The 26,102-nt window shown below is 44.9% G+C and overlaps 2 protein-coding genes and 1 long non-coding RNA gene across 4 annotated transcripts; 1 reads left to right on the forward strand and 2 right to left on the reverse strand.

The window, feature by feature from the left end:
• Window positions 1-710: 710 nt before the first annotated feature.
• On the reverse strand, window positions 711-5,690 carry RAN (RAN, member RAS oncogene family). Of its 2 annotated transcripts, none has more exons than XM_033836705.2 (7): window positions 5,591-5,690; window positions 4,973-5,018; window positions 4,464-4,548; window positions 4,259-4,384; window positions 2,843-3,030; window positions 2,550-2,720; window positions 711-2,460 (listed from the first exon to the last, which is right to left on the reverse strand). In XM_033836705.2, the coding sequence occupies exons 2-7, from the start codon at window positions 5,006-5,008 to the stop codon at window positions 2,416-2,418; spliced, it is 651 nt and encodes a 216-aa protein (XP_033692596.1). In that variant the 5' UTR covers window positions 5,009-5,018; window positions 5,591-5,690; the 3' UTR covers window positions 711-2,415. The 2 variants fall into 2 exon arrangements, with proteins under 2 accessions (XP_033692596.1, XP_033692597.1); XM_033836706.2 differs by having other exon boundaries at window positions 4,973-5,015; window positions 5,591-5,608.
• A 751-nt stretch (window positions 5,691-6,441) lies between these two features.
• LOC141276241 (uncharacterized) lies at window positions 6,442-24,967 on the reverse strand. Its single transcript, XR_012325505.1, has 3 exons — window positions 24,931-24,967; window positions 7,726-7,767; window positions 6,442-6,525 (listed from the first exon to the last, which is right to left on the reverse strand). It is a non-coding gene; the product is annotated as an uncharacterized lncRNA (long non-coding RNA).
• Window positions 10,903-12,054, forward strand: LOC117307599 (HIG1 domain family member 1A, mitochondrial). The gene has a single exon (XM_033836707.1). It carries the CDS (start codon window positions 10,956-10,958, stop codon window positions 11,235-11,237), a length of 282 nt encoding a protein of 93 aa, XP_033692598.1. The 5' UTR covers window positions 10,903-10,955; the 3' UTR covers window positions 11,238-12,054.
• Window positions 24,968-26,102: the final 1,135 nt, after the last annotated feature.

The raw sequence follows: 26,102 nt of genomic DNA on the forward strand, positions 1-26,102 counted from the left end.
GTGGGCTTACTTCAGGAACGAGAAAGGAGGTTCTGCAAAAGAACACTGCGAAGCCCAGAAAGGCAGGACCCACGCGTGCAAGGCCTTGCGGATCAGGTGGATCAGGTCCGAGCCACTTCCCAAGGACCGCTCAGGGCGCTCTAATGGGAAGGTGCAACAGGCCAGGGCCGCCTTTCACCCCAACAGGGCTCTAGGTGGGAAGCATGTGCCCAGGTTACTGTCAGGCAGGGCGCCTAGAGCTCCCACACGCCTGAAGGCATCTGAAGGCGTCCTCGATACGTAATGTCACTCGTCTCCGAGGCACGACTCCCGAGTCAGACACAATTTCTTTAAGTGATGCTTTTACAAAAGGGACCAGAAATTCTCACCACCTGGTGCACACGATCAGCCAGGCAACTGGTCTTACAAGTTCAATGCGTTTTCGGCCATCTCTGCCCTTTCCTAGCTATTGAGACCGATGGGACCAAAGACCCATTCTGTGGGGTCTTAAAACTTGGCCGGGGCACATCACGAGACTGTCTTCAAAATCACTGTGTGCTTCTACTCCGACCAATTCTGTTCTTAGAAGCCATTTCTAGCTTGGCTTTCAACTGAAGGTTCCCCCGTGTTAGAGACCAGATTTCAAACTGAGGGGAAAACGTCCCCATTTGTATAAAAGAGACAGAAACGCATTCCCCGCAAGATAACTGAACACCAGATGATTCAGAAAATCCAGGCAAAGTAGAAGCAATGTATTTGGCAATTTTTTTCTTCCGACGAATGACGTAAATTCTCTCCCACCTCCAAGCAGCTTGCAAGATTTAAGTGTTACATTTAAGATTCAGCGTATTTGTCATTCTACATGAGGTTACACACACATACCCTTCGTGTAAGTTATCTCATCCTGATCATGGGAAGAAACTTCACATCTGTTAAAGTCTGGTTCTGAATATAGCATAGCATATACAGCAATTCAAATCTGTAAGTCAATCTATTAATATTTATTCAATATTTTAACAAATTAAAACGCATCCAATTTTACCCTTTATATTTCAGTTCTCCACATACTGACGTGATCCTTCCCTACCTTTTTAGGTAGGAAAGTAATCATTTAAGGATAACTGGACACCTAAAGAACTTTGGTAAACTGCACTATAGTACAGTAGTACTTACATGAGCAAAACAGCTCTTATTTTGACTTCTAATTGCTACAGTATGGTGTCGATGGGATCAAACTCAGGCAAGACGGACTCAATTCATGTTTACATGTGGAAACCATACGAACGTAAGTGGTTAACCTATTGAGACTTTGGCAGTCTTGTTTCACTTCACTGAGAAGCCAATCTAAGCCCTACTTTTCTGTTGCAGCATCCTGCTGTGTCCTTGCACCGCCCACAAAAATTCTTTGTGGGGAGAAAAACCACCAAAGCTGTGATGTGTCCAATGAAATCCTTAATCTTTGACATCTTTAAAGCTTGGGAGTACTTGACAACAGCAGGTAAACGTGGAACATCTTCCTAGCATACCAACTTTACGTTAAACATGTTAACGCTGAAACAAAAGGCAAGTAAACGCACAATTTATATTCATTTTTAACAGATGAGACGTCCCTCAAGTTCCCGCAACCATCTGTATGGTTTCATCAGACTTTGAGAAGCTCTACATTAGAACATGGTTACTTTTGCCATAAAAGCAACTATAATTCTTAAGATCTCTATTTGAAACGTCTAAAACAGGTACCACTTTTATTCTGACAGGTCACACAAATCTCAAACAAGCTCTTCCCTAGGTGTGAAACTACCTAGGCCGAAAGACAGGTGGGGTAGGTATTATTTTAGCCTGACTGCACTGACAGTATTTACACCTCTTAACGACTTACCGAATACAATACTGTTGACCTGTCATTTCATTTGTGTGAAATGATTCACATGTACAGAAAATTAGAAGAATTTAACCTAACAGACTTCAAATTAAGTAGTAATAGCAAAGGCAATTCAGATACTAACATGGCACAATTTTCCCTGTTAGTGGTTTTAAAATGCTCATTTAAACGAGGGATGAGTTCATTTGCTTAGATATTTGAAATACAACTTTATTCTGATTCTAAACGAAAAGGAATGGGAATGACAGTAACAAACAAGATTCCACCACTGAATATTGTGATGTGACTGTAGCAGTCTTATATTTGAAACTTAAGGAGGAAAGAACTGTGTTCCAAAACACCTAAATATGCAGGTCCAAAAAAATGAAGTTTTTTTTTTTTTTTTAACTGCCACATTCACTCCAAAGCCCATTCATCTCCTTCAGCATACCAAACATTAAGCACATGTTCTGCTTAGCTATATAATAAAGTGGCAAACACGCTGCACCACTGACATCACAGGACAGTTGCCTATAAAACTAGACTTCTGACGCTGGGCTCCAGCTTCACTTTTCTCACAGGTCATCATCTTCATCCGGGAGGGCAGTTGTCTGAGCAACCTAGACACAGAGATGAAAACGTTGTCATGCTCCAGGTGAAAACCACTAGGAACCTAGAAGCATTCACTACCGAGCCGCACACACCGTACCTCTAGATCGTGCTCGTACTGCGCTGCCAACGCTGGGTCCATGACCACCTCTGGCGGGGCGAGAGCAGGCATGGCGACGAACTCCAAGTTAGGGTCTCCGATCAGTTTTCTAGCAAGCCAGAGGAAGGGCTTTTCAAAATTGTAGTTACTTTTGGCGGAGATGTCATAGTACTGTTTAAATGAAAGGTAAAATTAATTTTAAAAACCCACACATCAAAGATGTTGATGAAGCACTTTAATGGACTCATAATTTACCTAAGGATCATAAATCCAGTAAGTTCTAAGAACCATACCTGAAGATTCTTCTTTCGGTGGAAGACGATCGACTTTGCCTTAACCTTTCTGTCCTTAATATCCACTTTGTTGCCACACAGCACGATGGGGATGTTCTCACACACGCGTACCAGATCTCTATGCCAGTTGGGCACGTTCTTGTAAGTAACCCTCGATGTTACATCAAACATTATGATAGCACACTGGGCTGAAAGGAGCATTTACAGTAGATTAGTGTCGGCCTAAGAATCTGCTACATGGATGAAACATGCTAAGAACTATGGACTCACAGTCTCAGGCCTAACTCCAGGTCAGCCACGTTTCTCTACTCATTTTCAAGATCTCTACCAATTCCAAAAATCTCAAATCATTTTAATACACAGTATTATTTAAAAGTCCATTTTACTGTACATGAAACCATGAAAGACCAGCTTACCATATGAAATCTCTCTACCTGTAATACTTCGTAAGTTCTGCCTCATCCCAAAAAAGTATCCAGTAGATCAACGATAAATCAGCATTCCAGGGAACTCACCTCCCATATTCTGAGGATCTAGCAATCTACTCTTTCAAAACGTTCTTAAATGGCTGAACACACTAGGATATACTGTGCCTATTTTTAAAAGCTCAGTTAAGTCCCTATGTTGACCTGCAGAAAGAGCCATGATAAAGCTGGTAAGCCACTGAGTATGCGTGATACATTAAACAGATTTTTAGGTAAAGAATGGGGGCGGGGAGGGGAGAGGAAAAATCTTTGCAGTTGTACGCACTCTCGTAAGGCAAAAGACATGGAAAGATTCCCAACGATCTTCATGGGAAGAGAAAGTCTTACATTGAGCATTTTCTTTGTTCATCTTTTTGCTGGGTATAATGAGAAGCATTTGTTTCCTTTGCACTTTTAAAATCAAGCACTCTGAAAAAAATATTCTGCAAGACCTAGTGAAATTAAAAAGAAACCGGCTGGTCTTATACCACATTTTATAAGATAGAAAGCCTAGTGCCTCTGGTCCAGGATCTGGTCAAACTGTTTACTACCTTTTTAATGGAGTGCAGAAGAAATGATCATCGACTACCACCAAAATATATACCCAAACCTAAGTTTTCAAATACTGGGGCTGCAGCAACACCTTGTCTGTTGCTTCCAGTTTTTAAATTAAGAGCCTCAACATACATCGCATCACCTCTTTCAAAACAGTGCCTACGGTGACGCAAGCATGCAATCAAATGGCCCCAGACAACCTTCACAGGACCTCCTCCCCTCCGACCGAGGGTCAGCTCTCAGGAGCCAGCCCACCTCCTGAACCGAAGCCCATCGCGCAATGGCCAGTCAGCATGAGGCACGTGTCTGCCAGGACAGACCTGATGACCTGTAAGCTGCCTTGGACGGGAAGCTACAAATCCTCTCAAAGGCGGCCGGTTACGAGGCAGATACCTACCTTGGATGTAATAGCCATCTCTCAGTCCACCGAATTTCTCCTGGCCAGCTGTATCCCATACGTTGAACTTAATGGGTCCTCTGTTGGTATGGAACACAAGGGGATGGACCTCAACGCCCAAGGTGGCTGGAACATAAGCGTGGAAAGTTAGTCAGTGACCTCATCCGTCTCCCACACGTTTTCACACATCGTTTCCCCCACGTACCTACATACTTCTTCTCAAATTCACCAGTCAGATGGCGTTTCACAAATGTAGTTTTCCCAGTACCGCCGTCACCAACCAATACGAGCTGTTGGGAAACACATCTTTGAAGTAAACACCGGAACGGGTCTCAGGACCTCGGGACTGAGAGACTGTCCCGGTGCTCTGGACCGCCGTCTCACAGGGAAGTACCCTACATGCCCCCTGAGCACACCTAAGACAAAGCATCTTAAGACAGCAGCCCCGTCCCATCTCACGAATGACCCGAACCGGCGGAGCTCCGAGCCCAGCTTCCCCGCGCGCAGGGCGGGGCTCGCCCCCTCCTCCCGCCCCTCCCCCCCCCCGGTTGTCAGGGGACCGAAGGCACTGCCGCAGCACCAGCACGCTGGCCGGCGAGGCGGGCCAACGGCACCCGGCCGCGGTCACGAAGCAGAGCCCGCCGTTAAGGCCGTCCGGACGCGGGGCCCCCGTTCCTAGGGCCACCCTTCCTCCCGACCCCCTCGGATACCCACCTTGAACTGCACTTGGGGCTCTCCTTGCGCAGCCATCGCGATGCTACTGCGGGCAAAGGAGAAAGAAGTGAGGCCGCATGGCCGGACCCGCCCCACGTGCCCGGGCCCACAAAGGCCTCCACCCCGGAGCCCGGCAGCCCGCACCCCACCCCCACCCCGACACACACACACACACGCACACGCGCGCGCGGGGGCCGCGAGGGCGCGCGACGGCGATGGCGGCGAGGCGCTGCTCCCCGGCTCGGCTCCCCCGGCCGCCGGGGGCCCGGCTCGCGCCCGCTCGGCGCCGAGGCCCCGGCGCGGAAAGCGCCCGGTCACGGCCCGCGGCCAGCCCGGGCCGCCCCGGCCGCCCCCCGGCCCTCCGCCCGGCCGCCCCGGCCGGATCTCTCCTGCAGCCCCGCGGCCCGGCCGCCCGGCCTCCCCTCCGCCCCGGCCGCCCGCCCGGCCCACCGCGGCTCGGGTCCCGGCGCCCTCGCGGCCAGATAGGAAGGAAGGTCCTCCTCCCGGAGCCCGGGGTCCCCACGCAGCCACCGCCTCACGGCCGCCTCCCGCCGCCGCTGGGACGCCCCGATCCCCGCCCCCGCCCCGGCACCGCAGCCCCCGCCCCAGCTCCACTACCTTCCAGAAGCGTCTCCGAGCCCGTCTGACTGAGGGCTGGAAAGATGGCGGAAGCGCAATTCAAATGCCCGGAGACGCAGCCGACGCCGGCGCGCGCCGAGGGAGGGCGGGGCAACGGCGCTGCGTCGCTCCCACGTGACCCCTCGCGCACGCGCACGCACGCCGCCCCGGCTCCGGCGGCTGTGCCCGTTGGCCTGGCGCATAGGGAGAGGTTCGCGGCGCGCCGGGCGCGGGAGGCTAGGCGGTCGCGCGCACGCACGCCGGCCCGCGGGACCACGTGCGCCAGCCCGGAGGGCGGGTTCCCGCGCGCGCATGCGCCGACGGCGACGAGGCGCGCCCAGCTGCCACCGCGGGAACAGAAGTGGAAGGAGAGGGCCGAGGCCCCCTTGGGCGGGAAACTCGCGGGGTGGCCCACACAAAGGCCCTGCCCCTGTGTACAAACACGGCACGGCGGGCCCGGGGCGGGCGCCATGTTGGGGTGCGGGCCTCCCTACCCGCCCTTCCCTCCGGCTCTTCCCCCGCGCCTCCGTCTCGGTCAGGACCTTCTGGGAAGTAAAGGAAGCAGAGACCGATGCTTTTCCCACCCTGGAAAGATGGCCACCTTATTCTTAGAGCATCTAAGTGGTCGGCAGCCTTTGTGGCCCTAATTCTGCAAACAGGATGATGAAATTTAGTGTTTCCAACCGTGGCAGCTCTTCTCATCTTAGTGACAAACCAGGGATGCAATCCATGAGTATTTAGGTTCCAGGGTCAAGGGTCCAGACAAGAACTGTTCACGCATAGAACTTACATTCTCCTGGGGCACAGCCTCCTCTCAGTATTGTCAAAGATGGAAAATGAGGTACACCTCCAGCTCGACAAGTGTGGGTTATTATCCTTCATTGGCTTTCAGCAAAGATGTTGGCCGAAGGGAGTCCTCCAAACTCACACACATCCTAAATATAGAAGGCCAGTTTGGGGCATTTGTCTGAACAGCCACGGATTCTTAAACTCATATGGTGGCCCCTCTCCCCAAGCAAGCATCCACGGCTGGCAGCAAGAGCAAACAGCTAATGGCCCCATCAGGAGAGTCAAGTTCCCTGGGAAAGATGCCACCATGGGGAGTCCTCCCAGAGCAAAGAGAACCCAAAATGACAAGGAGTTAGCTACCTAGTCCTGAGCACACTTGCAGACAAGTCTGCTGGGAACCCAAGTGATGCAAATTGGGCACAACAGATCTGAGAACCTGCCCGCTGGGAACTCAGGTCCGAGGGTCCCTAAGGACCCTCAGGCAAACACCAAGCCAACCTCGATGCCGCTGGTGGGAGTGTAAACTGGTTTGGCCACTTGGGAAGGTAGAAACATAAAACACATAAGTGTCCATGACTTATGACCTTTATAGTTCCATTTCTAGGGAGATGCCCTGGAGTTCAATTCACACATATGCCCAAGAAGACAAATATCACAATGATCACTGCAACATTATTTATAATAGCAAAAGATTAAACTTACATAAATGTCCATCAGGGAAATTTATAAATAAAATCTATTATCTAGACTATGGACTTACTGTACAGCATTTAAAAAGAATGAAGCTCATCTAATCAGCAGGGTTGGGTAGATCTCAAAAGGCTCACGTTGAGAAAAAAGAAGCAAGTTCAAGGAAGATGTGATAATAGCTTTATACAGTCTATACATAACTTTATAGAGGTTATACATATAGTATAACACTGCTTATGTTTTTTACAAATACACAGAAACCATATTAGTCCTTGAATGTAGGTTTTTAAAAATTGAGTGCAAGTATATAGACTGAGTTCTGATGGCTGTCGCTTCAAGAAATGGTGAAAAGGATTCTGATGGAACGATGAGAGGTCAACGAAGATTGTAACTTTATCTGCGATGTCTGCTTCTCTTTTTCTAAAAGGTGATTTGAAGCAAATATGACAGCCTATTAACCATTATATAATTCTGGGTGGTGAGAACACGTTTATAGCATTTTTATAGCATTTTATAGCTATAAAATGCTATAGCATTTTATAGCATTTTTCTTCCGGCAAAAATGCTAAGGGGATATATACCAAACCAAGAGTACTAGCTGTTCTAGACAGAGCTCCTGGGTGATTGGTTCGTTTGCAGTTTACAGAGGTACTTACTTGTCTCTGGCATCCAGTGTGGATTGCAAGCCGATGCTTAACCTGTAGTTTAAAAAAATGTTGCAAAAATCGTACAAGGAATTTCAGCATCCATTACCTTTGATTTCCCCAAACGTTAACATTATTTACTTGATCATTTGTCTTTACCGTCCTAGCCTGCTGTGTCACAGTATATATATCGTACATACATTTTTCTGTAGATCATATATATAGATATGATTTTTTTCCCACTGCAATGTTTGAGACTAAACAGCAAACAGGACACCCCTCTGTGTGTACTGCTTAAAACGTCAGGACATTCTGTTACATAATCGCGGCACACTTACCAAAATTGGGAAATTCATATTGTTATCGAATATCGAATGTTATCGAATATCGAATTATCAAATGTACAGGACTTAATTGGCAGTTTTCTCCCTCCTGCCCTCATCTGGTGCAGGATCCTCCAGGATTACACGTTACGTTGACCTGTCCTGCTAGTCCCTAACTCTTTTTTTTTAATTGAAGTATAGTTTATTTACAATGTTGTGTTAGTTTCTGCTGTACAGCAAAGTGATTCAGTTATACACATATACATTCTTTTTCTTTTTAAATATTTATTTATTTTTGGCTGCGTTGGGTCTTCATTGCTGCGCGAGGGCTCTTCTCTAGTTGCAGCGAGCAGGGGCTACTCTTCGTTGCTGTGTGTGGGCTTCTCGTTGTGATGGCTTTTCTTGTTGTGGAGCACGGGCTCTAGGCACACAGGCTTCAGTAGTTGTGGCACATGGGCTCAGTAGTTGTAGCACATGGGCTCTAGAGCGCAGGCTCAGTAGTTGTGGTTCACGGGCTTAGTTGCTCCGCAGCATGTGGGATCTTCCCGGGCCAGGGCTCGAACCCATGTCCCCTGCATTGGCAGGTGAATTCTTAACCACTGCGCCCCCAAGGAAGCCCCACATATACATTCTTCTTTTTTTTTTCTTTTCTGGCCGCGCCTCGAGGCATGCAGGATCTTAGTACCCCCAACCAGGGGTCGAACCTGCGCTCCCTGCCGTGGAAGTGCAGAGCCTCAACCACTGGACCTCTCTGTGCTATACAGTTGGACCTTTTATTTGTTTTGGGCCGCACCACATGGCTTGTGGAATTATAGTTCCCCAACCAGGGATCGAACCTGGGCCCTTGGCAGTGAAAGTGTGGAGTTCTAACCACTGGACTGCCAGGGAATGCCCCAGTTGGACCTTGTTGTTTATCCATTCTGTATATAAAAGCTTACATCTACTGACCCCAACCTCCCACTCCATCCCTCCCCCAACCTCCTCCCGCTTGGCAACCACCAGTCTGTTCTCTATGTCCGTGAGTCTGTTTCTGTTTCGTAGATATGTTCATTTGTGTCATATTTTAGATTCCGTATATAAGTGATATCCTATGGTATTTGTCTTTCTCTTTCTGTCTAGCCTCTTTGAATCCAGGACAGTACCTTCCTCTTTGTCTTTCATAGCCTGGACCCTTTTGCTGAGTATTTCATAGGCCCATTGCTTTGTAGAAGGTCCCTCCATTTGGACGTGTCTCCTATTTCCTCAGGACTAGATTCAGCGTATGCAGTTTGGGTCGGGACACCCCAGAAGTGATGCTATGTCCTTCTCAGTGCATCTTATCGGGAGGCACAGAGTGATCTTCTGAAAACATATCAGGCCATCCTTCTCCCCTCTTAACCCCTGCAATGCTTTCCTATTTATCACACTCAGATAACTGAAACCCAAGGCCAGCCAGGTCCTACATGACCTATTTTGTACCTATCTCTCTGCCCCATCTCAGGTCTCTCTCCGTGTAATTCTGCTGTAATCACACAAACCTTTCTGAATCTTTCCTCGGCCAAGTTCATTCCTGCCCCAGGGCCTTTGCAGTTACTGGTCCTTCTGCCTAAAATGCTCTTCCTCCACATCTTTGCGTGATTAGCTCCTTCTCACCCTTCAGGGTGAGATGCACAGATCACGTGCTACTTCTTAGCGTTAGCACAAAAATTGTCTTCCTTAAAATCAAAAGGGTGAGGATTGCATATATTATTGCCGTATGGCCCTTTGATCCCACAGAATGGTGCAGACGATATGCTTTGACGGTCCATGAACGAGTCCAGCCTTCAGAGCTGTCGTTTGTCCTACACTGGTTGGGGAAGAGCAGCGCGCTTTATATCTGAACTACTTGCCGGCGTTTTTAAATGTGATGGTTCGGGGAGTTCCCTGGTGGCCTAGAGCTTAGGATTCCGGGCTTTCACTGCCACGGCCCGGGTTCAATTGCTGGTAGGGGAACTGAGATCCCACAAGCCGCGCATCGCGGCCAAAAAAAAAAAAAAGTGATGATTTTAAAATGAGTCCACAATTCTTTGATATGTCTCCCCTCAAAAACTGGAGCTTAATTCTCCTCTCCTGGAGCATGGGCTGCGTGTAGTGACTCACTTCTAACCAATGGAGGGTGTCACAGTGGACAGTGTGACTTCTGAATCTAAGTCATTGAGGCTCTGCGGCTTCCACCTTGCTCTCTGAGGTCACTCATTCTGGACGCCGGTCCCCATACGGTGAGGACAGGCACAGCCCTATGGACAGATTCATGGAACAAGGAGCTGATGCCCCCTGCAAAGAGCCAGTAGGAGCTTGCTGGCCTGTGAGGGAGTATCAGGGAAGTGGATCTGCCAGCCCCACTCAGGCCTATGTCTTACCTGCAATTTCTTGAGCCCTGAGTCAGAACCCCGCAGTTAAACCACTCCTGAATTCCTGGAAACTGTGTGAGATAATACCGTGCATTGTTGCTTCAAGCTATTAACTTCTAGGGTAATTTGCTCTGCAGTGTTAGATAACTAACACAAAAAGTGAGGATATTTCCTGTAAAAATCCAGATACCTGGTTTCTGTTGAACATCTAGACTGGAAAGCACTGGACCTGATTTCTTGCATCGCCACGCTGTCTGGAGGTAAATACCGCTGCCCCGCACGGCTGGGGCAGACACTGCCATTTGCCTCGGACCCCAACATTCCCCATCATGTCTCCGACTTGAGACCTGGTGTCATTTGCTATTGGTCACTTGTCATCTGACACCCAGCCTGCTCTACTCACTGACCTGCCTGAACCCTGAGATGTCTGAATTCACAACCTCTCGTTGAGTGAGTCTGAGACACAGTGACAAAAAAATACAGATTCATTGAGCTGGTAGGAGCCGGTAGGAACCTGCGACGTCGTGCAGTTGAAGATTCTTCAATCACCATGTCAAGTGACACAGATGTTTCTCTTTCTTCATATGATGAAGGTCAGGGATCTAAACTTATCCGAAAAGCTAGAGAGGCACCATTTGTCCCCATTGGAATGGCAGGTTTTGCAGCAATCGTTGCATATGGATTATATAAATTGAAGAGCAGGGGCAATACTAAAATGTCTGTTCACCTGATCCACATGCGCGTGGCAGCCCAAGGCTTTGTTGTGGGAGCAATGACTCTTGGTATGGGCTATTCCATGTATCAAGAATTCTGGGCAAAACCTAAACCTTAGAAGAGGAGATGCTGTCTTGGTCTCGGTGGTGCTTGCTTTAGTTAGACATCTCATATTGAGGTTATATGTTTATGTTGAAAATAAATTCTGTGGGTCAGACAATAACTTTGTAATTTGAATATTGGCTTCCTTTCTTGCAGGCTTGATTTGCCTGGTGACTAGTTCACTAGCTAAGTCATTCAGGGGAGTCAGATGAGCACAAAAACATGTCACTTTTAAATGCACTCGATATTGGTACAGTGTCCACCTTCTTAAACTCTTCTGATAAAATTAGTTGTAAAGAGGACAACATGCCAAACCTGAAAATGCTCCCAGTTGCTGCAGAATATCATACGCTTTTGATGTAATGTAGGAATCCTATTTACCCCAGTTAATTTAACTCTTTCTGACTGCCTTGTGGACTGAGTACTGTTTTTAAGGTCTGGCTGGCTCTTGAAGAACCCTTTCAGAACAGTGCACGGAATACAACATTATAAACCTCCCAGCAACTATGTGTGTGTTTTTAAACCAAACCTAAAGAGCTGGTAACAGCTGCTTTGAAGTAGTATCTGTTTCAGAATCATAGTTGTAAACATGAGAATAACTTAACTGTAGATCCCCGTTTAGCTGTTTTGTAATTGCAGAACTATAGTTTGCTGCTGTTATATTAGAATAATTTTTAAATGGCATTTTGAAATAGAAGTGTGTATTTTAAGTGCTAATGCAAAGGTAAATGAAAAATACTTTTTAAATGTGTGCAGTCTGTTTATTTCCTCTGAAAGAATCATAAATGTTAAACTAAATAAATCGCCTGTAATGGAAGAGATTTATGAGCAAGCTGGTTTGGTCAGACAAACTTTGGTATACTACAGAATGCTTTGTTGTACTTGTGAAATTCTCTTGTCTAACCTGAATTTACCTTCCATGGTGATAACATGGTAAATGTAATGTTATTAAAATAAGTGAACACACACACAAAAAAAAATACAGATTCATTAATTCATTCAGTTGATGTTTACAGAGCACCTCGAGGGACCAGGCACTCCCTGAGGACGGGGGCAGCGAACAAAGCAGACCCACAGGGTCCTGGGCTCACGGATCTTTCGTCCTTGAAGGAAGAACAAGACATGGACTGGCCATGTAGGTGAGATGAGTGACACAGTGATCATTGCTCAGGGGAGAAACACAGCAAGTAAAGAAGACACAGATGCCAGAGGCAGGGGGCGACAGTGAGGCAGGGTGACCAACAGCCCTCCCCTAAGATGGTGGCATTTGAGCAGAGACCTGCAGGTGAGGGAAGGAGCCACACAGGTGTTGGAGGGAAGAGAATTCGGGGCTGAGGGGGTGGTGGGGAGGGCAGGGCAGAGGCACTGAGGCCGAGGCTGCCAGGAGACGTGCAGCTGGAGGGCACCAGCTCAGAGAGCACAGGAGGGGCTCACACTTGGCTGTATTTCTGTGTAAACTCAGGGTCTCCGCAGGAGTGCAAGGGGCCTCTTGTGTCAGGAACAACGGTTGTTTCTTTTTAGCAAGAAGAACTTTAAAAGCTGCCTGTTGGCAGTCCACAGTAGGACAGAGCCCTCTCTGTGAAAGAGGCTTTTATCCTGTGTCCCAGGTCACTTTAGGAGGGTGTAGTCTGAGGAAAGAGACTAGGAAATGCCATAAGAAAACAGAATTATATAGTAGGGTATAACAGGGCTTCTCAGAGGTTGAGACAGGCCTGGACATTTTAGGCCTATCTACCTATCTATCTATCTGTCCATCTGTCTGTGTATCTATCTAGATCTCTAGGTATTTATATTTACTTCCAGATATAGGTAGAGAGATACCTAGTAGCTATATACAGTTGACCCTTGGACAACAGGGGTTTGAGCTGCGTGGGTCCACTCATACACAAATTTTTTTCAACAGTAAAAATTGCAACCATATGTTATCACTTATACGTGGAATCTAAAGTACGACTCACGTGAACATATCTACCAAACAGAAACAGACTCACAGACCTAGAGAACACACTTGTGGTTGCCAAGGGGGAGTGGGAGGGGGAGGGGTGGATTGGGAGTCTGGGGTTAGCAGATGCAAACTATTATACATAAGATAGATAAACCACAAGGTCCTACTGTATAACACATGGAACTATAGTCAATATCCTGTGATAAGCCAGATTGGAAAAGGATATGAAAAAGTATTCAGTATTCAGTACATGTATAACTGAATCACTTTGCTGTACAGTAGACATAACACAACATTGCAAATCAAGAATCCACCTGCCAATGCAGGGGACAAGGGTTCGAGCCCTGGTCTGGGAAGATCCCACACGCCGTGGAGCAACTAAGCCAGTGAACCACAACTACTGAGCCTGCACTCTAGAGCCCACAACTACTGAGCCCACGAGCCACAACTACTGAAGCCCATGTGCCTAGAGCCCGTGCTCCGCAACAAGAGAAGCCACCGCAATGAGAAGCCCTGGCAGCGCAAATGAAGAGTAGCCTCGCTCGCTGCAACTAGAGAAAGCTCGCGCGCAGCAACAAAGACCCAACGCAGCCAAAGATAGATAAATTAATAAAAGAAAAATGCAGTACTACATGATCTGTAGTTGGTTCAATCCACAGATTAGGAGGAACCACGGACACAGAGGATTATGTAAGTTATACGTGGATTTTTGCCTTCGTGGAGGGTGGGCACTCCTAACCTCTGCATTGTTCAAGGGTCAACTGTAATATATATATACATAGTATAGTATCTGTACAGTATCTGTATCTATAGATGGATGTTTATACATGTGGATATATAGGTGTATAATTTTAAGTGTGTATGAAAAATTCCACTATATTTGTTTTCGAGTATAGATTTAATAGTATATATATCTAAAATTTCAATATGTATATTTTTTCAGGATTTCAAAAATTGTGGTACTTTTAAAAAATATCTTTATTGGAGTATAATTGCTTTACAATGGTGTGTTAGTTTCTGCTGTATAACAAAGTGAATCAGCTATATGTATACATATATCCCCATATCCCCTCCCTCTCGCGTCTCCCTCCCACCCTCCCTATCCCACCCCTCTAGGTGGTCACAAAGCACTGAGCTGATCTCCCTGTGCTATGCGGCTGCTTCCCACTAGCTACCTATTTTGCATTTGGTAGTGTGTGTATGTCCATGCCACTCTCTCACTTCATCCCAGCTTCCCCTTTCCCCTCTGTGTCCTCAAGTCCGTTCTCTACGTCTGCGTCTTTATTTCTGCCCTGCCACTAGGTTCATCTGTACTGTTTTTTTAGATTCCATATATATGTGTTAGCATACAGTGTTTGTTTTTCTCTTTCTGACTTACTTCACTCTCTGTGACAGACTCTAGGTCCGTCCACCTCACTACAAATAACTCAAAAAATTGTGGTACATTTTGAATACTTCCTTTGCACAAAACTAACTCTTATAAGACAGAGTAATCACTAATATAGCATCCCTGTGCTATTTATAAGATAATTCCAGGGTGTACTGGTTTCCTAGGGCTGCTATAACAAACTACCACCAACTGGGTGCCTTAAAATAACATAAATTTAGTCTCTCACTGTTCTGGAAGTCTGAAATTAAGGTCTTCACGGCAGGGCCATGATCTCTGGAGCCTCTCGGGGAGAATCTTTTCCAGGCCCTTCTCTTAGCTGCAGGTCTGCTGGCATCTTTGGGGCCCCTCCGTTTGCAGATAAAACTGCAGTGCTTCCTCTGACATCACATAGCATTCTTCCTGTGTCCCTGCCTCCGTGTGTGTCTGTGTCCTAATCTCCTCTTCTTGTAAGATGAGGACCCGTCCTCGGCCTCCTCTTAACTTGATCACATCTGCAAAAACCCAATTTTCAAATAAGGTCATATTCACGGGTACAGGGGTTAGGTGTATCTTTCTGGGGCAGACACAATTCAACCCATAGCACAGGGTTTATGAAATACATGAATTCACAGTATGCTTTGGTAGAACGGATCAGACCTGGGGTTCAAGCTTAAGGCAGTGTGGTGACTGCTTTCTTCTGCCAGTGCTGACAGCACGTGTCGGGACTGCCCGAATGTATACACCTCACTTAGATGGAGGCCGGTGAAGCAGCAGGACTCTGTCTTCTTACATAATAGTCACTATACTGGTGAATCCCAAGTTGTTCAGATCTTCCGCTACCAATAGTCATTTGTTTTGAAGCTTTTTTCCCACTAAAACAATGCAGCAGTTAAGATCCTTAAACATATCTATTTACATCCTGGGGCTGTTGTTGTTATGGAATTTTAATTGATTAGTTAATTAAGGCCACGCTCGTGGCTTGCAGGATCATAGTTCCCTGACCAAGGATCGAACCCGGGCCCCCAGCAGTGAAAGCACAGAGTCCTAACTGCTGGACCGCCAGGGGATTCCAGTCATGGAAATTTAGATTCCTCAAGAGGAATTGCTAGGTCAAAGGGATTTTGCTAGGTCAAATTGCTAGGATTTTGCTAGGTCAAATTGCTAGGTCAAGTTGCTAGGTCAAAATTTTCTATTTTCCCTAGAAGTTGGGAAAATAGTGTTGAATTGTAGTTTTGGTTTGCTTTTCCTGATTATCAGGGATATGTGTATCTCTTTGATCCCCATGTGCCATTTCAGCCTCGTAGCTCAAAGAGTGTCTCCTCAGGAGTGATCTGATGATAGCATTTCAAGTATTTTTTTTTCTCTTGGATAATATCAATGCTAAAACAGAAGTCATGAGTCATGATCTGTGGAGTATGTCATCCTGTTTCCTTTCCAGTCACATAAGCGAATACATTAAATAATTCTCTGAAAAATAAGCCAAGAGTATGTGTCGTAGGCAGAAAAATGGCCCCCAGAGATGTCCGTGCTCTAGTCCCAGGAGCCTGTTGTGACTATGTTATCTTCCATGGCAGATGGGACTTGGTAGGTATGATTAATGGTATGGACCTTGAGTGCAGAGGCCATCTAGATGGGCCTCGTCTGATCACAGGAGTCCTGCAAAGTGGAGCGCAGGCTGTCTTCAGAGTAAAACATGTGATAATGGAAGAAAGGTCAGAACGATGCTACACTGCTGGCTTTGAAGATGAAGCAAGGGGCCGTGAGTCAAGGAGCATGGGTACCTCTAGGAGCTGGAAAAGGGAAGAGCCTCCAGAAAAGGCTGATTTTAGCTCAGTGAGACATCTGGCCCGTATGACTGTAAGATAATAAATTTGTGTTGTTTTATGCCACTAATACAGTGGTAATTTGTTATAGCAGCAGTAGGAGATTAAGACAATATGTGACATCATAAGGCTGTTTCCAGATAATGTATTCAGTCCCATCTTTAAAAGGGTAGCCTAGGGGGCTTCCCTGGTGGCGCAGTGGTTGAGAGTCCGCCTGCCGATGCAGGGGACACGGGTTCGTGTCCCGGTCCGGGAAGATCCCACGTGCTATGGAGCGGCTGGGCCCGTGAGCCACCGCCGCTGAGCCTGCGCGTCCGGAGCCTGTGCTCCGCAACGGGAGAGGCCACAGCAGTGAGAGGCCCGCGTACCGCAAAAAAAAAAAAAAGGGTAGCCTGTTTCTAAACTTTGAATAATGATAAATTAAACAAGGCTATTGCATTTCCAAATACCTTAAAAGATTCATCCTCATTTAAATGTACATTCTGTATCTGGGTCAGGAGAAGACAAAGTGAATTCTAACACAGTCTTCAACTGACAGTCAGAGCAAACAATCCTGTGGTCAATTGACAGTCTTCTTTTTTTTTTTAATATAAGTTTATTTATTTATTTTTGGCTGCGTTGGATCTTTGTTGCTGCATGCGGGCTTTCTCTAGTTGTGGCGAGTGGAGTCTACTCTTTGTTGTGGTGCGCGGGCTTCTCATTGCGGGGGCTTCTCTCGTGTGGAGCACAGGCTCTAGGTGCGTGGGCTCAGTAGCTGTAGCTCGCGGGCTCAGTAGTTGTGGCTTGCAGACTCTAGTAGTTGTGGCACACGGGCTTAGCTGCTCCGCGGCATGTGGGATCTTCCCAGACCAGGGCTCGAACCCGTGTCCCCTGCACTGGCAGGCGGATTCTCAACCACGGCGCCACCAGGGAAGGCCAACAATCATTTTTTAGAGGTCTGAATTTGAATGGATTTTTTAAATGTCCCCTAGTATTTCCTTAAGTCAAATAAACATAAGTTAACTGATTGTTTCTCGGCCTAGGAGGTGGTGGTTGCAGCGGCTGCTGCTACGGATACTGCCCAAGACTGGGGTGCGGGAAGCCGTGGAGGACTGTCTGCCACACTCCAGCTGCTATCTTTCCCTTTTAAAAGAGACTCAGGCTGACAGAGATGGTTCGGCCAGCACCCCAGATCCCCGCCGCCTGGGCCATGAACAGCTGAGCAAGACTGGACCCCAAAAGGTGGGAGAAGAGTTGAAGAGGCAAAAAGCCATGTGGCCCACAGGGTCTTGGTGCTCCGGCCGAGCATCAGGCCTGAGCCTCGGAGGTGGTAGAACCCAGTTCACGACACTGGACCACCAGAGACCTCCCGGCCCCACGAAACATCAAACGGCGAGAACCTCCCAGAGACCTCCATCTCAACACCAACACCCAGCTCCACTCAACGACCAGCAACTACGGTGCTGGACGCCCTATGCCAAACAACTAGCAAGACAGGAACACAACCCCACCCACTAGCAGAGAGGCTGCCTAAAATCATAACAAGTCCACAGACACCCCAAAACACACCACCAGACGTGGACCTGCCCACCAGAAAGACAAGATCCAGCCTCATCCACCAGAATACAGGCACCAGTCCCCTCCACCCGGAAGCCTACACAGCCCACTGAACCAACCTTACCCACTGGGGGCAGCCACCAAAAACAACGGGAACTACGAACCTGCAGCCTGTGTAAAAGAGACCCCAAACACAGTAAGATAAGCAAAATGGGAAGCCAGAGAAACACGTAGCAGATGAAGGAGCAAAGTAAAAACCCACCAGACCTAACAAATGAAGAGGAAATAGGCAGTCTACCTGAAAACGAATTCAGAGTAATGATAGTAAAGATGATACAAAATCTTGGAATTAGAATGGAGAAAATACAAGAAACGTTTAATGAGGACCTAGAAGAACTAAAGAGCAAACAAACAATGATGAATTACACAATAAATGAAATTAAAAATTCTCTGGAAGGAATCAATAGCAGAATAACTGAGGCATAAGAATGGATAAGTGACCTGGAAGATAAAATAGTGGAAATAACTACCGCAGAGCAGAATAAAGAAAAAAAGAATAAAAATAATTGAGGACAGTCTCAGAGACCTCTGGGACAATATTAAACACAACAACATTTAAATTATAGGGGCCCCAGAAGAAGAAGAGAAAAAGAAAGGGACTGAGAAAATATTTGAAGAGATTATAGTTGAAAACTTGCCTAATATGAGAAAGGAAATAGTCAATCAAGTCCAGGAAGCACAGAGAGTCCCATACAGGATAAATCCAAGGAGAAACATGCCAAGACACATATTAATCAACCTATCAAAAATTAAATACAAAGAAAAAATATTAAAAGTAGCAAGGGAATCCCCATAAGGTTAACAGCTGATCTTTCAGCAGGAGCTCTGCAAGCCAGAAGGGAGTGGCAGGACATATTTAAAGTGATGATAGGGAAAAGACCATAACCAAGATTACTCTACCCAGCAAGGATCTCATTCAGATTTGATGGAGAAATTAAAACCTTTACAGACGAGCAAAAGCTAAGAGAATTCAGCACCACCAAAACAGCTTTACAACAAATGCTAAAGGAACTTCACTAGGTGGGAAACATGAGAGAAGGAAAAGACCTACAAAAAACAACCCTAAACAATTAAGAAAATGGTAATAGAAACATACATGTCGATAATTACCTTAAATGTAAATGGATTAAATGCTCTAACCAAAAGACATAGACTGGCTGAATGGATATGAAAATAAGACCCATATATATGCTGTCTACAAGAGACCCACTTCAGACCTAGGGACACATACAGACAGAAAGTGAAGGAATGGAAAAAGATATTCCATGCAAATGGAAATCAAAAGAAAGCTGGAGTAGCAATTCTCATATCAGATGAAATAGACTTTAAAATAAAGACTATTACAAGAGACAAAGAAGGACACTACATAATGACCAAGGGATCAATCCAAGAAGAAGATATAACAATTAGAGATATTTATGCACCCAACATAGGAACATCTCAGTACATAAGGCAAACGCTAACAGCCATAAAAGGGGAAATCGACAGTAACACAATAATAGTAGGGGACTTTAACACCCCACTTTCACCAATGGACAGGTCATCCCAAATGAAAATAAATAAGGAAACACAATCTTCAAATAACACATTAGACAAGATGGACTTAATTGATATTTATAGGACATTCCATCCAAAAACATCAGAATACACTTTCTTCTCAAGTGCTCGTGGAACATTCCCCAGGATAGATCATATCTTGGGTCACAAATCAAGCCTTGGTAAATTTAAGAAAATTGAAATCGTATCAGGTATCTTTTCCGGCCACAACGCTATAAGAGTAGATATCAATTACAGGGAGAAAAAACTGTAAAAATACAAACACATGGAGGCTAAACAATACACTACTAAATAACCAAGAGATCACTGAAGAAATAAAGGAGGAAATAAAAAAATACCTGGAAACAAATGACAATGAAAACACGACAACCCAAAACCTATGGGATGCAGCAAAAGCAGTTCTAAGAGGGAAGTTTATAGCAATACGAGCCTACCTCAAGAAACAAGAAAAATCTCAAGTAAACAACCTAACCTTACACCTAAAGCAATTAGAGAAAGAAGAATAAAAAAAACCCAAGTATCCAATAAAGATGTTAAAAAAAAAAAACCCCAAAGTTAGCAGAAGGAAAGAAATCATAAAGATCAGATCAGAAATAAATGAAAAAGAAGTGAAGGAAATGATAGCAAAGATCAATAAAACTAAAAGCTGGTTCTTTGAGAAGATAAACAAAATTGATAAACCATTAGCCACACTCATCAAGAAAAAAAGGAAAAAGACTCAAATCAATAGCATTAGAAGTGAAAAAGGAGAAGTAACAACAGACACTGCAGAAATACACAGGATCATGAGAGATTACTACAACCAACTATATGCTAATAAAATGGACAACCTGGAAGAAATGGACAAATTCTTAGAAAAGCACAACCTTCCAAGACTGAACCAGGAAGAAATAGAAAATATAAACAAACCAATTACAAGCACTGAAATTGAAACTGTGGTTAAAAATCTTCCAACAACAAAAGCCCAGGACCAGATGGCTCCACAGGTGAATTCTATCAAACATTTAGAGAAGAGATAACACCTATCCTCAAACTCTTCCAAAATATGGCAGAAGGAGGAACACTCCCCAACTCATCCTACGAGGCCACCATCACCCAGATACCAAAACCAGACAAAGATGTCACAAGAAAAGAAAACCAGAGGCCAATATCACTGAGGAACATAGAGGCAAAAATCCTCAACAAAATACTAGCAAACGGAATCCAACAGCACATTAAAAGATCATACACCATGATCAAGTGGGGTTTATCCCAGGAATGCAAGGATTCTTCAATATACGCAAATCAATCAATGTGATAAACCATATTAACAAATTGAAGAATAAAAACCATATGATCATCTCAATAGATGCAAAAAAGCTTTTGACAAAATTCAACACCCATTTATGATAAAAACCTTCCAGAAAGTAGGCATAGAGGGAACTTACCTTAACATAATAAAGCCCATGTATGACAAACCCACAGCCAACATCGTCCTCAATGGTGAAAAACTGAAACCATTTCCCCTAAGATCAGGAACAAGACAAGGTTGCCCACTCTCACCACTTTTATTCAACAAAGTTTGGAAGTTTTAGCCACAGCAATCAGAGAAGAAAAAAATAAATAAATAAAAGGAATCCAAATTGGAAAAGAAGAAGTAAAGCTGTCACTGTTTGCAGATGACATGATACTATACATAGAGAATCCTAAAGATGCTACCTGAAAACTACTAGAGCTAATCAATTAATTTGGTAAAGTAGCAGGATACAAAATTAATGCACAGAAATCTCTTGCATTCTTTTACCCTAATGAAAAGTCTGAAAGAGAAATTAAGGAAACACTCCCATTTACCACTGCAACAAAAAGAATAAAATACCTAGGAATAAACCTACCTAAGAAGACAAAAGACCTGTATGGAGAAAACTATAAGACACTGATGAAAGAAATTAAAGATGATACAAACAGATGGAGAGATATACCATGTTCTTGGATTGGAAGAATCAACATTGTGAAAATGACTCTACTACCCAAAGCAATCTACAGATTCGATGTAATCCCTATCAAACTACCAATGGCATTTTTTACAGAACTAGAACCAAAAATTTCACAGTTTATGTGGAAACACAAAAGACCCCGAATAGCCAAAACAATCTTGAGAAAGTAAAATGGAGCTGGAGGAATCAGGCTCCCTGACTTCAGACTATACTACAAAGCTACAGTAATCAAGACAATATGGTACTGGTGCAAAAAGAGAAATATAGATCAATGGAACAGGATAGAAAGCCCAGAGATAAACCCATGCACATATGGTCACCTTATCTTTGATAAAGGAGGCGAGAATATACAAATGCAAAAAGACAGCCTCTTCAATAAGTGGTGCTGGGAAAACTGGACAGCTACATGTAAAGAATGAAATTAGAACATTCCCTAACACCATACACAAAAGTAAACTCAAAATGGATTAAAGACCTAAATGTAAGGCCAGACACTATCAAACTCTTAGAGGAAAACATAGGCAGAACACTCCATGACATAAATCACAGCAAGATCCTTTTTGACCCACCTCCTAGAGAAATGGAAATAGAAACAAAAATAAATAAATGGGACCTAATGAAACTTAAAAGCTTTTGCACAGCAAAGGAAACCATAAACAAGACAAAAGACAACCCTCAGAATGGGAGAAAATATTTGCAAATGAAGCAACTGACAAAGGATTAGTCTCCAAAATATACAAGTAGTACATGCAGCTCAATAACAAAAAAAACCAAACAACCCAATCCAAAAATGGGCAGAAGACCTAAATAGACATTTCTCCAAAGAAGATATACAGATTGCCAACAAACACATGAAAGGATGCTCAACATCACTAATCATTAGAGAAATGCAAATCAAAACTACAATGAGGTATCACCTCACACCAGTCAGAATGGCCATCATCAAAAAATCTACAAACAATAAATGCTGGAGAGGGTGTGGAGAAAAGGGAACCCTCTTGCACTGTTGGTGGGAATGTAAATTGATACAGCCACTATGGAGAACAGTATGGAGGTGCCTTAAAAAACTAAAAATAGAACTACCATACAACCCAGCAATCCCACTACTGGTCATATATCCTGAGAAAACCATAATTCAAAGAAAGTCATGTACCACAATGTTTATTGCAGCACCCTTTACAATAGCCAGGACATGGAAGCAACGTAAGTGTCCAGGACATGGAAGCAACCTAAGTGTCCATTGACAGATGAATGGATAAAGAAGATGTGGCACATATATACAATGGAATATTACTCAGCGATGAAAAGAAACGACATTGAGTTATTTGTAGTGAGGTGGATGGACCTAGAGTCTGTCATACAGAGTGAAATAAGTCAGAAAGAGAAAAACAAATACCGTATACTAACACATATATATGGAATCTAAAAAAAAAAAAAATGTTCTGATAACCTAGGGGCAAGACTGGACTAAAGACGCAGACGTAGAGAATGGACTTGAGGACATGGGGAGGGGGAAGGGTAAGCTGGGATGAAGTAAGAGAGTGGTATGGACATATATACACTACCAAATGTAAAATTGATAGCTAGTGGGAAGCAGCCGCATAGCACAGGGAGACCAGCTCAGTGCTTTGTGACCACCTAGAGGGGTGGGATAAGGAGGGTGGGAGGGAGATGCAAGAGGGAGGGGATATGGGGATATATGTATACATATAACTGATTCACTTTGTTATACAGCAGAAACTAACACACCATTGTAAAGCAATTATACTCCAATAAAGATGTTTTTAAAAATAAATAAATATATTAGAGTCACAAATTTTAAAATAGGTAGGAACTTTGCTAAGTTCAAATTCAAACTCTGCAGCTGGCCAGAAATTCACAAACCTGTAATTTGCCGTTAAGTTTCCCACCACAGTAATAAAGTTTACTTTTGAATGAATACATGTAGTAAGCAAATTTTGCAGCATAAGTTGTTCAACAAATATTTATTACACACCTCCTATGTGCTGGGCCCCATTCCAGGTGTTGGCGAGAATTGCTGAGCAAAGTGGACGAAAATCCCTGCCCTAGATGGAGTTGACATTTCGGAGGAGAAAGACAAATAATAAGCAGCATACAAAATAAGTGGTCAGAGGACATAGGACATAGTTGGTCGGAGGGTGTAGGTATTAAGGAGAAAAAAGAACAAGATAAGAGCGTTCAGGGTGTGAAGAAGAAATGGCAATTCTTAACAGGGTGCGGCAGGACTGGCCTTGCAGAAAAGGTGTCACTGGACCAAAGTCTTAAAGGAAGTAAGGGACCAAGCTACACAGGTATCTGGGGGAAGAGCATTCAGACAAGCACAGCCAGTGCAAAGGCCCTGAGGTGGCACATGGCTGGCTGGGAGTCAGTGGAGGGAAGTGCAGAGGGAAACAAGGCTCTGGAGGTCTTGGAGGGTGTTCAGATTGGGCAGGACCTTGCAGGCCACTGTAAGGACTTTAGTGTTTACTCTGAGTGAGTAATACTTTCTATATATATGGTTTATAAATGGTCCCATCAATCTGCACATCATGTTATCAGTGTGCTGTAACCTCCAGAGCGTTGGCTTCACTTCAGTGTACTGAAGAATCAACCATTTCTGATGGATGAATCAGGTGGGAAAAATAAAACCGATGATCTAGATGAAAATTCTAGGCTGCGTAAGAGAAGGCTGGAGCCAATGTGTTGGGGCGTACATCACCCTTAACTGTGAGTCTCTGCCCTGTGAATTGTCCATGATTCCCACCGTGATCTCAGGAGGCATTCGGTTCTCTTCTAGCTCTGTGTAGGCCCTTCTCATGCTGTGGCACCTAAATGTATGATTTATTTATTCAGTTCATGTCAACCCAAAACACAGCTATGTGGGGAGGACAGATAGAAGGATCAGTGTGTCACCATCCTTGCCCTATTCATTCTTTCATTCATTTATTTGTAACACTCCTTGGAAAGGGACACATAATATTAAGAAATATGCCCTATCTTCCAGGGGCTAAATTCCTAATTTTAGTAAATGACTATATTAGTTTTCTGTTATTGACATAACAAGTTATCGAAAACTCAGCAGCTTCAGACAATACATATCTATTAGCTCACAGTTCCGTAGGTCAGAAGTCTGGGTGGCCCAGCTGTGTTCTCTGCTTGGGTTTCATAAGGCTGAAATCAAAGTGTCAATGCCCGGGCCCTTATAGGGAGGTATAAGGAAGAATCGGCTTCCAAGCCCACGCAGGTTGTTGGTAGAACCCAGTTCCTTGCAGATATTGGACAGAGGGCCCCATTTCCTTGCTGGTTGTCAGCTGGTGTCCACCCTTAGTGCCTAGAAGTCTCTTGGGTCCTTGCACATGACCCTTCATTTCAGAGTCAGTGATGGGGCATTGACACCTCACATTTGCACTTTCTCTGACAGCCCCCTCCTGCCACACCTTTTTCACCTGCAGAAAGTTCTTTGCTTGCGAGGGCTGAGGTGACTAGACTGGGCCCACCCCTACTAATCCAGGAAAGTCCCAGTGCCTGCAAGACCCCTTTTGCCATATAAGGTAACAAAGTCACAGGTTCTAAGGATTAGGGTGTGGCCATCTATAGGGGGACATTATGATGCCAATGCCATTATCCCAATGACTAATGGCCTTTCTCGTTGCCCCCGTTCTCTCTGCCTTCTCTCCTTTCTAAGGTGGCCTACTGTAGGAGAGGATACCTTTTCAGGCCTTGTCTAAGTCCAACTCACAATGACCCCCTTTCTTCGAGAACCACCCCCATCCATCATGGGGGTGGTAATCACACCCTCATTCTTCCCCTGGCAGGATAAGAAAGTTCTGGTTGACAATTCAACGTTATCCAACTGCTCCCCCTATTATAGGCTTTCGAATAATCTGTTGGGGGGAGGCGGAGGAAAAGGTAGGGCCAATACTTATTGGAGAGAAATTAACGATGGTGGTGGATGGACGGAAAGTGCTGACCCAGTACGAGTGCCCTGGTGGGTAAGTTTAGAGGGTGCTGAGTGAGAAAAAGAGTACTCTGGGAACTGTAGGGTAGAAAAGACATGAACCACTAGAAGACTGTAGAAAGGATTTAAAGAGTGATCTTGGGGGTTACAAATGAGACCTCTTTTAATATTCTTAGGGATAACTTAATAAAGATTGGAATCATTTTTAATTGCTTTGACTGTGGGACTCCATTTTTTCAAGTGAGATGCCACATTCAGAATCCAGGGAACATTCATGGATAAACACATTTAGTCAAAATTGTTCTGACATCAGTAAGGATTCATTAAGAAAGTGTTTTCCAGAGGGAACCGAGTTAGGGTAATTCAAGGCCTTAATTAGGGCTCTACACAGTACAATGGAAAGACCACAATGTCTTCCTTTTTCATTTCTTGCTAGTGAGTTTATCTTCCCTGGGATGGAGTGGCATGGGGTGGTTATTCCGCTCCGCAGAACCCCTTGTCCTTCTGCAGGGTTTGGCCCTGTTCATTAGACCTCCCTCTGCCAGTGAATTCGGGTCAGGCATTTCCGGTCCCAGGGAGGTCACATGACCGAGTTTGACCTATCACAGCCGCAGAGCCACCTAACTGGTGATTGGTTCGGGGGTAGACAAATGACCCCAG

The sequence above is a fragment of the Tursiops truncatus genome, chromosome 13 (assembly GCF_011762595.2).
Source record: "Tursiops truncatus isolate mTurTru1 chromosome 13, mTurTru1.mat.Y, whole genome shotgun sequence".
Taxonomy (NCBI): Eukaryota; Metazoa; Chordata; class Mammalia; order Artiodactyla; family Delphinidae; genus Tursiops; species Tursiops truncatus.

Excerpts from the sequence above, each read along its gene's own strand:
- RAN (XM_033836705.2), bottom strand. The coding sequence starts at position 5,008 with ATGGCTGCGCAAGGAGAGCCCCAAGTGCAGTTCAAG. Across the intron at positions 4,385-4,463 it reads ATTTGAGAAGAAGTATGTAG|CCACCTTGGGCGTTGAGGTC; the intron begins GTACGTGGGGGA and ends CTTATGTTCCAG. Across the intron at positions 2,721-2,842 it reads ACCGAAAGAAGAATCTTCAG|TACTATGACATCTCCGCCAA; the intron begins GTATGGTTCTTA and ends TCATTTAAACAG.
- LOC117307599 (XM_033836707.1), top strand. The coding sequence starts at position 10,956 with ATGTCAAGTGACACAGATGTTTCTCTTTCTTCATATGATGAAGGTCAG.